This window comes from Panthera onca, chromosome D1, assembly GCF_046562875.1.
Source record: "Panthera onca isolate mPanOnc1 chromosome D1, mPanOnc1 haplotype 2, whole genome shotgun sequence".
Taxonomy (NCBI): Eukaryota; Metazoa; Chordata; class Mammalia; order Carnivora; family Felidae; genus Panthera; species Panthera onca.
This window is the reverse complement of record NC_138348.1, coordinates 15,105,292-15,118,490: the sequence shown is the minus strand read 5'-3', so window position 1 is coordinate 15,118,490 and position 13,199 is coordinate 15,105,292. Positions and strand designations below refer to the sequence as shown.

At 41.9% G+C, this 13,199-nt stretch overlaps 1 protein-coding gene across 1 annotated transcript; it reads left to right on the top strand.

Moving 5' to 3' along the window:
- Positions 1 to 9,683: 9,683 nt before the first annotated feature.
- Positions 9,684 to 10,619, top strand: LOC132660672 (olfactory receptor 4C3). Its single transcript, XM_060604462.3, has one exon. The coding sequence runs from the start codon at positions 9,687 to 9,689 to the stop codon at positions 10,617 to 10,619; it is 933 nt and encodes a 310-aa protein (XP_060460445.3). The 5' UTR covers positions 9,684 to 9,686.
- Positions 10,620 to 13,199: the final 2,580 nt, after the last annotated feature.

Here is a 13,199-nt window from a genome sequence, read left to right as displayed (position 1 = left end):
CCGCACATCAGAACATTGATCAGAGTAGTTACTGATGGTTCACCTATGCCTGATTCTATCTACAATTTTTTTTTTGAAATTTTACTGAAATGGAGTTTAATGTGATTTTATTCCATTTAAAAACATTCTGCCGTTTTTAAAAATGTTTATTTATTTTGAGAGAGAGAGAGTTAGAACTTGAGTGGGGGAAGGGCAGAGAGAGAGGGAGACAGAGAATCCCAAGCAGGCTCTGTGCTCAAACCCATGAACCATGAGATCATGACCTGACCTGAAATCAAGAGTTGGACGCTTAACCAACTGAGCCACCCATGTTCCCCCTCCCATTTTGATACACTTACAAAATTGCCAGGAGTCCACAGCAGAAAAAAGGTCAAGACCAGCTTTATCTGGCATGTTCCAGACAGAGGCTGCTCCACTGGGTGGGTCCTGGACAGAAGACCACAAGGCACAGACTGACTCTGGGGGACACTGGGAGGGGCTGAGCAGTCTTCAGTTGCCCCTGAGATGGACATTGTCCTCACAGCCTAATCTATATTCTCTATCTGCCGTGTGGATTCTTAGACAGTGGTCCAAATCTTTTATGCCATAAGTAGTTTTGAAGCGGCATCTTGGATAGCAACAGTTGAATGACCTTTCTCTGAGAGTCCCTGTTTGCTTCTTTGGCTCTGAGGGAAGAGCCAAAGCAGGGGCCTTCTGGGCATCATTGGGGTCCATGAAGGGATGAGTTGGTTTTGGAACAATACCAGAAATAATCTATAGCTTGGGACTATGAGAATGCAGCAAATACAATTAGGAATTACTGAATTCAAATCCTGAAAGTGCACAGAATAGGTTTATAGTAAAATGAACGTAACTATAGTATGTTGTGAAATTATGCAATAAATATCTAAACGTTGTGTACATGTGACCACACACGCACACACATGCGCACGCACAAATAATTGAGCATTGGTTTGGTGCATCAGCTTAGAAGTAGGATGTCATATTCTCATAAGAAGTTGACATGCTTTTATTTTTAAAAATGAAGAAAATGTATTCACAGGGGCTGATTTACTTAGCCAAGAGTGAGCTGGAATTTAAATCCGTATCATTCTGCTTTCAAGTATGATCTTGCCAAAATGCACAGTGCTTTACTATCTACTGATCTTCCTCTGCACGTTTTATTTTGTGTTTCCTGCTTGTGAGCTTCTTGTTATCAACATCCTTATTGTCAATCTCTGATATGAACTTGCCCAGATTTATTTAAAATCTGAAGTCACTATCCAGTATATCATCCGGGAGGCTTTGATTCTCTCTAATCCACACGGTAAAGTGCTTTCTCCTGGTCACTCGTTACTGTGGGATGGCTTTGCTTTCCATTTGTATGTCTTAGAACTTGAACCTTTTGGGTCCTCTGGTCAGGTGACCCCCATATTCTGTTTGAGGGCTGCATTTTATTGATAACTCATTGCCGCCTACATTGGGTACATGTGGGAAGAGCTCCAAGAGAACCTCTTCTCTTGTTGGTCAGACAAGTGGGCTAGAGAGTGAAGGGGTGGATACTTTCCTTTTCTTTTTCCATCTTCTTCTTTTTTGTTTTGTTTTTTTTTGTCTTCTGTTTTTTACTCTCCTGGACCCCAGACAATCCGATGGCAGAGAAGCAGTAACAAGGGTAATAATGGTGGTGTGACAGGTGCCTTAAACTCTCATGGAGTGAAACTTTTTATTTGGCCATTGGAGCTGTGATCTCAGGTGCCTGGAACAAATCCTTTTTATTCTCTCTCTCCTCCTGAATCTTGGCCATTGACACCGACTCTGTTGTGGGAAGTGTGTAGCACGGTGAAAAAAAAAACTAAAGCCAAATTTCCAGGGCCAAAGGCACCAGGAAGATCAAGGAGAGGAAGGGCCCAAGACAGTCCTCTCATTAAGTTGTGTATGAATTCCAGGGCTCTCTGCCTTGAAGCTGCAAACGCGTGGATCTGAACTCAAGCAGCATACCAAGGTCTTTGAGACCAGCATTACAGGACAGACCACTACTCGAGTCCCAGACTGGCCACTGGGTGGCGTACATGTGGGACAGAGCTGAAGAACACTGCAACGGATTTGGTAACTGAACTGACATTGGAACCACAGCCCACAGAAGATGGGTTAGAAATTGGGACCTGAAACTAGCAAGGTTAACTGCCTGCTAAAATTAAAAAATGCAACATTCTCAATTTAAAAAAGATAGAGTATCATTACATGATATTCAAAATATCCAGGATACAAGCTGAATTTGCCCAGTATATGGAGAAGCAGAAATCTCAACCTGCCAAGGGAAAAATATGACCAGCAGAGGCAATGATACAGATGTTGGAATTTTCAAAGACTTTAACCATTATAATCATAACCTATAAGTAAGGGCAGGCATACTGGAAACAGATGGAAAGATAGAAAGTGTCAGCAAAGAAATGGATATTATAAAAAAGAACGAAATTGAAAATGGAGAACCAAAAGATTCAGTGGCCAGAATAAAAAAAAATCTCTGGCTGGGCTCAGTGGCACAGTAGAAATATAAAAGAAAGGTGAGCTTGAAGGTAGATTGACAGAAATTATCTAGTCTGAACCACAGAGAGAAAAAAAAAGATAAAAAATATTGGATAGAGTCTCAGGGCTTGTGAGACAATACCAAAATGTCTAACATCCATATTATTAGAGTCTCAGAAAAAGAGGAGAGACAATATGGTTTAGCAATACATTTAAAAAAATTTGGTGACATATATAAACTGATAGGTTCAGAAAGCTCAGCAAGTCTCAAACTGGATGACCTTAAAGAAAACCACCTGAGGGACGCCTGGGTGGCTTAGTCGGCTAAGCCGACTAACACAGCTTAGAAGTAGGATCTCATATTCTCTCATATTCTCATAAGAAGTTGAGTTTGTGTTCATGAGTTTGAGTCCCGCGTCGGGCTCTATGCTGACAGCTCAGAGCCTGGAGCCTGCTTCGGATTCTGTGTCTCCTTCTCTCTCTCTGCCCCTCCCCTGCGTGTATCCTCTCTCTCTCTCTCTCTCTCTCTCTCTCTGAAAAATAAATATTAAAAAAAAAAAAAAGAAATCCACCTGAGACACATCATAATCAAACAAAAAGCCAAGACAAAGAAAATCTTTACATTATAAAGTGGAATACCTATGTAACCGTGAAGCAGTTCAGAAGTAGATTTTTAACTCTCCAGGATCCCTTATGTCTCTTTCCAATCCTACCTCTTTCTCTTCCCTTGAAGGTCAACACTAATGTGACTTTTATGATAAAACTTCTTTTCTTTTTTTTTTAATTTTTTAAAAATGTTTATTTATTTTTGAGACAGACAGAGCATGAATGGGGGACGGTCAGAGAGAGAGGGAGACACAGAATCCGAAACAGGCTCCAGGCTCTGAGCTGTCAGCACAGAGTCTGACGTGGGCCCCGAACTCACAGACCGTGAGATCATGATCTGAGCCAAAGTCGGAAGCTTAACGACTGAGCCACCCAGGCGCCCCTTCTTTGCTTTTCTTTATACTTTTTACATTTACCACCTATGTACCTGTCTCTAGATTGGCCTATTTGACATTTTAAATAAATGCAATCATACTGAATATAATCTTTTGTGTCTAAATTCTTTGGCTCACCATTGTGTTTGTGAGATTCCTGTTCTTATGTCTGCCATTCACCTACTTTCATTCTGTTAGTCCATTATATAAATATACCAACCTTTTTTTTTTTTTATTCTTCAATTTTAAATGTTTATTTGAAAACACACTTATCTAATTATTATTTATTAAAAGAGTTCCTCTAAAATTAAAAAGATTCTACTTTAAAGTAACAAAAATTATACCAACCTTTTTTTATACATTCTGTTAATCATGGACATTTGAGTTGTTAACACTTTTATGCTGTTACCAATAGGTCTCTTGACATTCTTGGTGATGTATCTTCCGGCGTATGGCTACATAACTTTCTCTTGGGTTTATACCTAGGAATAGGGCTTCTGGGTCATAGGTTATGTGTATATTTATGTTTATCCAATGTATACTTTGGAAAACTATTCTACATGTTCACCAGCAGCATATGAGAGATACTGGTTCCTCCATATTGACAACAAACACTCAGTATTGACTGTCCTTTTAATTTTAGGCACGTAGGGGAAGCATTGCAGTGGTATTTTATTGTGCTTCTGTGTCCTATTTGTCAGGTGATAAAAGAGGGGAACCCTACTCCCTAAGATGTTTACTGACCACTGGATAGCTCCTTTGCAAAAGCGCTGTTCCAGTCTCATGTGGTTGCTTTTATCTTATTGATTTGTAAGAGGTCTTTATATGTTCCACATCAGTCCTAGTTCTCTGAGAAGCAGAAGCTAAGACAGAGTCGATGTGCAAGAGACTTACCGGGTGAAACACTGGTGAGGGAAAGTGGGAGGGGCCGTCCAGAATGATGCAGCTCCCGCTGCTGTGAAGGAGAGCAGAGGAAAGGAAGGAAAGAAGTTCATGGACTGCAATGTAGCTCTAAGAGACAAGACCCAGGGAGTTCTTGACTTAAAACAAGAGTAGAGATTGGAAGCTGGGGAAGGGAGTTTTGAAGAAAGTGAAGGTTTTATTAAAAATTTTTTTAATGTTTATTTTTGAGAGAGAGAGACAGAGGTTGAGCAGGGGAGGGGAAGAGGGAGAGGGAGACACAGAATCTGAAGCAGGCCCCAGGCTCTTAGCTGTCAGCACAGAGCCCAACGCGGGGCTTGAACCCACGAACCCTGAGATCATGACCTGAGCTGAAGTTGGACACTTAACCGACTGAGCCACCCAGGTGCCCCTTGTTTTATTTATTTAAAGTTTATTTATTTATTTTGAGAGAGGGAGAGAGTGTGTGTGCATGTGTGGCCGCGCCCCCCCCCCCTCCCCCCCATGAACAGGGGGAGAGAGGGAGAGATAATCCCAAGCAGCCTCCACACTGTCAGCAATGAGCTTGTTGCAGGGCTCAAACTCATGAATCACGAGATCATGACCTGAGCTGAGATCAAGGGTCAGATACTTAACCCACTGAGCCACCCGGGTGCCCCAAAGGTGAAGGTTTTAAATGGTCCTTGAGGAGAATTGGAAAAATGTGTCAATTACAGAAATAGAGTAGGATCCCTGGGTGATGTTGATAAGCCTTTCGAAGGTGGTGACATAGATTTATAGTGGACTAAATTCTCCCTGTGTTGTGACTCTTGATAGAAACTTTCAGGAAACTGGTTGGGGGAAGGCTTAGAATAGGATTCATTCAGCCCTGGGCAATTGCTGAGCACATGCCGAGCAGGCAAGGGTGCTGGGAAGGTAAACGTTTACAAAATGTTATGGAGGAAAACTTGCCCCACACGTCAGTTAAGTATTCTACATGTGCATCTCTGTCAGTATTTATCAGCATTAAAAATATATAAAATGAACCCAACAGTTCCATTTATTTGATTTTGATTTGGTGATTCTATTTGTTTATGCCCCTGCTTTGTTTTGGGGGAGGCTACTGTTCCATGTAAATATAAGTTCCATGCTGCCAAGGACTGTGTCTGTCTCACTCACCAGGGTACTCCTGACATTTAGCAAAGTACTATCTTTTATTAAGTGGGCCTGGAAAAAAATCCTTATTGAATGATTGAAATGGCAGAGGTACAATTCTGATTCATGTCATTTTGGTCTTTTGGCACACCACGCAGGAGAGGAATGGATGAAGGACAGTGATACTCTTCTCTCAGCTTTAAGGGAGGAGATGAAAGGCCCCCCCTTCTGAGCACGGAAGATGCTCAATAAATGCTGTTGATTCTTGTTGGTGTTGTTCAGCCAGCAATTTCTCTAAAGACGCTGACCCTCCAGTGTCAGTTCCTGAAATATCCTAACTCCCCTTTCCTCCTGACAATTCATAGTTTCTCTGTTGAGACACTAGAAAGATACTGGGCACTTGTAAGAGGCACAATAGAAGCCACTTCCTTGTGAGACCGAAATTGTAGTCAGGGGACTAATTAAATGATGGTGTCAACGTTGTTCTGACCTGTGAACGAGGCACAAACTCCAGTGAGTGATCCCCATGAGGGAGAATTAGTCTCCCCTAGAGAGGCAGAAAGCACATGGCACTGACTGTCCCTGTGCTGTCACTCCCAATTCCCTTATAAAAACCCTGTCCAGTGGAAGGAAAAAGCTTTTCTCAGAGACTGTGCTGGTGAATATCCTTAGCAGAAAGCAGAGCTAACGAACCGGTTACTCTGTCTAAAGAAGGCAGACAATGGAAAGTGGTGGTTGCATTGGAAAGGGCATAGGCTGGGGTGATGTGTGACCTGGGTTCCAGCCACACCTCTGTCACGGGTCACCCATGTGACCTTGGCTCAGTGCATCTATATCTAAGATCTCTCTGAGTCTGAAATCCACCGTCTTTAAAATAGAGAATTGGAAACGATGATTTTAAATCCCATCAGGTTCTTAAGCAGACAAAAGGGAAATGGATGACAAAACAATTCCAGCTTCTTGTAAATGAATGACCGACATTTGTGTTTTCACTTCGTACTATTCTAAGAAACCTTCAGGGGCGCCTGGGTGGCTCAGTTGGTTGAGTGTCTGACTTTGGCTCAGGTCATGATGTCACAGCTTGTGAGTTCAAGCCCCGCATCTGGCTCTATGCTGTCAGCTCAGAGCCCGCTTCAGATCCTCTGCCTTTCCCCCTGCCCCACCCCCGCGTCTCAAAAATAAATAAACATTAAAAAAAAGAAACCTTCAGCTCAGATGAGTTTCGGTAATTGATAGCACCTGCTTTGTCTGTGCTTTGCCTCAATGTTTAAAACATTCTAATCTCATCCAGCAGTTTAATCACATGAAACAGTGAAATTTGGGATGATACATTGGAGCTGATCTGGATGATCCTTTAAGAACTCTTCCAGATCCACCTTTCTGTGATGTTAGGAGGTAAAAACAAAGCACAACACAACACCTGGAGACCTGTTGTTGTCCTCAGATCCAGTCAATGTAAGTTTTCTGTAATCTGTTTTTGAAAACTAAAGAAAAATGCAACTCAAAACTGTGGTGGGATAATTTTACTAAAATTCTCATTACTTTCCACATAATAATTTTGTTTCTCATGGATAACTCAAACAGGAAACTTTTTTTTTTTCTGGCTAGCTTTTTAACAAATAATTTATTTTGTATTCCCACAAATTGCAGAGATGAATCAGCTTAACATTTTTATTTTTGGGCTGAATTCTGTGCTATTCATACCAATTTGCATTTTCTCTATTGTGCTCTGTATGGGGATCAGTATTAGCTCATTTTTAAAATATTTATAATATTATAGTTTTGAATATAATTAGCTATATTCAATACAACTAATTTAGTTTTGAACGTATCCACTTAGGTCCTTGGGTATTTAAGCCACATAATGAGTTTGTTGTCCATGGTGTTAATGATGGTGATTTTAGAGATGCCATTTATTGAATGTATATTGCATCCAGGCTCTGTACAGACACCCGGCATGCCCCGTTATCATTTACTGCTCTCTGCAACCTCAAGGTATAGCAGTTCTTTTGTTTTCATTTTATTTTTATCTATTTATTAAATTTTTAAAATGTTTATTTTTAAGAGAGAGAGAGAGAGAGAGAGAGAGAGAGAGAGAGCGCGCCTGAGTGGAGGAGGGGCAGAGAGAGAGGGAGACAGAGAATCCAAGGCAGGCTCCAGGCTCTGAGCTGTCAGCACAGAGCCTGACACGGGCTTCGAACCCGCAAACTGTGAGATCATCACCTGAGCCAAAGTCGGACACTTAACTGACTGAGCCACCCAGGCGCCCCCATTTTCATTGTATAAATAAGAAGATTGAGGCTTTGAGAAGTTGTTCACAGAGGAAGGCAGAGGAAGGATTCACACCCAGATAAGCTTACGCGACAGTATAGTGCAGTGAAGCCCACAGCATCTGTAGCAAGACTGCCTGGGTGCAAGCCCCACCTCGGCCACTTCCTAGCTGAACATGCTTCTGTGGGTTGCTCATATGTGTTTCACTTTCTTCCTCTGCAAAAGGGGGATGAAAACAGCAGTCTACTTCAAGGGGATAATGTGAGGATTAAACGAGCTGATATACGTAAAGCACTTAGGAACGTGCTTGGCAAAAACTGCATGCGACCCAGGGATTTGCTCTTATCACCCCTGTCTGTGTTCTTGGCCATCATGTTTTACTCTGAAAAGGTCCCCATTGGACTCGTCACTTACAGAAGCAACTTTGCCTTCTTGAACTAAGACTGGGAGAGAGAAAAGGAGGGGGCAGCTTCCTGATCAACCCAGGAATCTTCTCCCCAGTATTTCTTATATCTCTTATATCTGGGTGTCTCTTCCTCTGACACTTAAACGTTCTCCCTTAATTCTTATCATACTGAACATCAGGTTGGAAACATCAAGTTGGAAGATTTAGCTACTTTAAGGAGGCCTATGTTTCCAGGAAAGTAATAGATTGCTGGTGGGTAGGCTTAGTGTCAATTTTTTGTTTAAAAATTTTTATAAATGTTTATTTTTGAGAGAGAGAGAGAAAGAGAGAGAGAGAGAATGAGTGGGGGGTGAGGGTCAGAGAGAGAGGGAGACACAGAATTGGAAGCAGGCTCCAGGATCTGAGCTGTCAGCACAGAGCCCTATGCGGGGCTCAAACCCACGAACCACAAGATCATGACCTAAGGCAAAGTTGGACGCTTAACTGACTGAGCCACCCAGGTGCCCCAGGTTTTTGTTTAAAACCAGGGTAGGCATAGGCATTTTCTTACTATCACTAAGAGAAGAAAGGGTGAGTAGGAATATTCTACCTTGTAGCTGGTTAAGAGGGAGCATCTGTTCTTCCTGCCCCTGGAGCTTCCTTTAATGAATAGGCAGATACTCATTACTTAATAGAATCTTCCACAGATGCTCAACAAACTTTTACTTTAAAGGAAGTCCTTCCTACAGATGCGGAAGGACTAGTAGCTTTTAACTAGAAGGATTTCACTGAGCCCAGGGAGAGCAAAACCAGAAGCATATAAAACGTGTAAAGCAAGGGGGCAAGAGTAATTGAAGTTTGGCTTCCTGGACGTGATGCTGCCCACAGCATGGGTTCTGAGTGGGAGGGGGTGAGCAGGGAAAGAACCAGGAAGTCGGGGAGGTCTTCAGCTGCAGCCGATCAGCTTGTCTCAGATTTGCTTCTGTTTTACATCGGTTTGTGTTGCCATCAGAAACACTGACAGAAAGTGTAGCAAGCTTCATTGAAAAGTTCAAGAAGAAAGACTGAATTCAAAGGATGTGGACTAAACATGCAGAGTTTTCAGGAGATCCTAAATGTTCATGGTTTTCTCAGGTGCCATTGCATCTATGTGGAACCATCCTGAAAATTGTCAGAGGCATACTCTAGTGGAAAATCAAGGTCTGCCAAATGTTCGGTTTTAGCAGTAATGAAACTAATATTTAGTTGTTTTCACGTAAGAACTTAGAAATCTACTGCCCAGTGATGCAAAAGTCAACAATAGACATATGCTCATATTTTGTGGTTAACAAAGTGAATTGATCCAAAAATATTGGAATGGAAAGAGTTAAGAGGGACAAAGGGAAGCGAGTGTGTCTGAAGAAAATCTGGTAGCACCTTCCCCCACCCTGTAATTAGTTCTCTTATGGTTGTGTTTTCCTCTTGACTTTATAGGCAATACCGTACCTGCATTCTCATTGTCCTTGGGCTATATGGAAATGCCACACAATATCACAGAGTTTTTCATGCTGGGACTCTCACAGAAGCCAGAGATACAGAGAGTCCTCTTTGTGGTTTTTTTGATCATCTATGTGGTCACCGTGTGTGGCAACATGCTCATTGTGGTCACCATTACCTCCAGTCCCACCCTGGCTTCCCCCATGTATTTTTTCTTGGCCAATCTGTCCTTTATTGATACCTGTTATTCTTCCTCTATGGCCCCTAAACTCATTGCGGACTCCTTGTGTGAGGGGAGAGCCATCTCTTTTGAGGGTTGCATGGCTCAGCTCTTTGGGGCCCATTTCTTGGGAGGTGTTGAGATTATTCTGCTCACGGTCATGGCCTATGACCGCTACGTGGCCATCTGCGAGCCTCTGCACTACACGACCACCATGACCAAGCATCTCTGTGCCCTGCTGGTGGGGGTGGCTTGGCTGGGGGGCTTCCTGCATTCACTGGTTCAGCTCCTCCTGGTCCTTCAGCTGCCCTTCTGTGGGCCTAACGTGATCAATCACTTTGTCTGCGACCTGTACCCCTTGCTGGAGCTCGCCTGCACCGACACATATGTCATTGGCGTCCTGGTGGTGGCCAACAGTGGTGTGATCTGCCTGTTGAACTTCCTCATGCTGGCTGCCTCCTACATTGTCATCCTGCGTTCCTTGAGGTGCCACGGTGCCGAGGGGAGGCGCAAAGCCCTCTCCACCTGTGGGGCCCACTTCACTGTTGTCGCCCTGTTCTTTGTGCCTTGTGTATTTATTTACATGCGGCCATCGTCTACTTTGTCCATGGACAAAAACATGGCAGTATTTTATGGTATTCTGACACCTATGCTGAATCCACTCATTTACACCCTGAGAAATGAAGACGTAAAAAATGCCATGAGAAAGCTCTTCATTAAGAAACTACATGTATGTAATGAGTGGTAAAGCAGGAAGTAGAAATGACTTTATTTCTGTAAGTGTAACAAACCAAAACTCGTTTTGACTACTGAATATCACCTTATTCCGTTATGTCTATCTGTTCATCTTCATAGACTTTTATGGTTTAGTCTTTTTACTTGAATTGCATAGTTTGGTTATAAAACAACGGTATAAGACGTATGTGGCATGAATCATTATTATCCCTGTTTTAGAAATGAAGAAACTTTGTCTCTTGATGTGATTGGTTAATCAAGGTTATCCGGCTGTGAAGTACCTAAGCCAATACCCCAAATCGGTTGTTTTTGGTCCATCATTCAGCTCTTTCACTGGCGATCCATGGTATGTCATTCCAGTCTGTGTGATAATGGACCTGTAGCAATGTGAGGCAAAATACAACGTAAGGCAAATAACTTCTTGCTTAGCTGTGGCTAGCAGTCTGTATGCATCCAGGCAGGCTTCTCTTCCTTCTTATCACCCTGTATGACATCCCTGGCATAGCTGCTGTTCTAGAAGACCTTCGCTCTGGAGACAGATCAACCTGAGTTTCTGTCCTATTTCCCGTGCTTACTTGTGGCACGACCTTGAGAAAGTGACCAAACATCTAGCAGCCTCTGATGCCTGTCTTTAAAATAAAGACATAGATGATACATATCTAAAGTGTTACTGTGAGAATTAAATTAGAAAATCGATGTCAAATTCAGAATCCAGTTTCTGGCACATATTCCCACAACGTTTTATTTTATATGTTCCTCAACCTTTCCCTAATCTTCCATACAGAGGCTGCCTTCCTTCACTTTTCTATCTCTACTAGGTGTGAAAATAATGCTGTGCTTAGAGTAGATGACTTTGTTTTTGGCCAGTGATTATTTTTCCTAACTCCCTGTTTCAGATTCCAAGGGATGCTGGGGTTCTGGAATCTGAAATGTACATCCGTGTTTGCTCTGTTCTTTTCCTGGTTTTATGAACTCTGACGAGACCCTTTCTCAGGCTTCATTCTTTAAGAGTGTAGGCTCTCATAATTTCCAAAAAGCTTTTGTTTCACAGTATGTAATTCACCATGTTGCAACATACCCACTTTTTATGCTTGTACCAAAAAAGAAACTAGAAGTTAATATGAAAGTTTGTCTACTACAAGTATTCACAATTAGTGTCCAAGAACTGATTCAGGAGCTCATTAGAAAATAGTTATTGCTTTACCCTCAAACCTCTATGTCTCACAAAAATAACAGTTGCCGAGTTCTTAGGGAAAATAAATGTTGCCTTCTTTCATTTTGTCGCATTCTGATAGTCTAGTTAAAAAATTAGGTATAAGGAGGGGTGCCTGGGTGGCTCAGGTCTGACTTTGGCTCAGGTCATGATTTCGTGGTTTGTGGGTTTGAGCCCCGCATTGGGTTCTATGCTGACAGCACAAAGCTCAGAGCCTGTTTCAGATTCTGTGTCTCCCTCTCTCTCTGCCCCTCTCCTGCTCATGCTCTGTCTCTCTCTCTCAACAATAAATAAATGTTAAAAAAAATTAAAAAAACTAGGTATAACGAGACCTTGAATTTTATACCTATTCGTTTCTGCTGTTAAGATAATAAAAGTATGATTGAGCCTGTATTCCAATTAGCTAATAAATATGAAACCATGGTGAGGGTCACTAAAAACAGCCTATTGTTTTCTCGAATTTGCCACAATTTTATCTCAAGGAGACTTTCTAGAAAAGCATACTTACTTCAGTTGAAATTTGATAAGCACCTTTTTGTACAATTACCAACTAGCATAATGAACTGATCTAAGTGCTCCCCCCACTTTTTTTAAATCCCTTGTTTTTATTGCCTGAGTCATGATTAATAATGGCCCAACCAACTTACAAGTGCTGCTTATTTTTGAAAACGTTTCAACTTGCTAGAATAAATACATGAGTAAATATCACCAGAAGTTTTCTATATGATTTCAAAATTACTACTAATCTTGTTCACAAAGGTAGCGGTGTCTCCATCTTGGGGTCTATGATAAAACCTCTTTCTCCCCAAATACATATTTATTTTAAAATTCAGAATGTAGGAAAACAAAGGTGAACAATACACACATGTGCACGCGCGCACACACACACACACGTGCATGTGTAAATCCACCTATAAGACATTACCCAGTGAGAGTTGCCATCAGTGTTTTGCTAGATATCCTGGTTATCAGCTTTTCCTCCTCCTCCACCTCCTCCCTCCAGTCTTCTATTAACTTGGTTAAGCCTCTGCCATCCTAAAGGGTACCCTCTGGGGCTAAATGATTTCTTTGTTCACTTATAAGACATCTTAAACAAACTTTTCGGATCCTTGGTTTCCATGTCCAAGAATAAGCATTTTAATCCTTAGTGTATGCCCTTGTGGAAGTACCATGTGTGTGAAGACCACAGCACCTGACAGGTTGATAGACGTCTAATAAATGATGGTGCCCCCGCCAACGGGCAGCAGAAGAAGAAAGGCTGGAGCTAGTTTAAGCTTCCAAATTTTAAGTACTGTTGAAAATATCCATGTGGCGTCAAAACAGAACTGCATGTGAGATTTTATTCCACAGCTTATTGTTAGTACTGGCAAGCTACTTAAA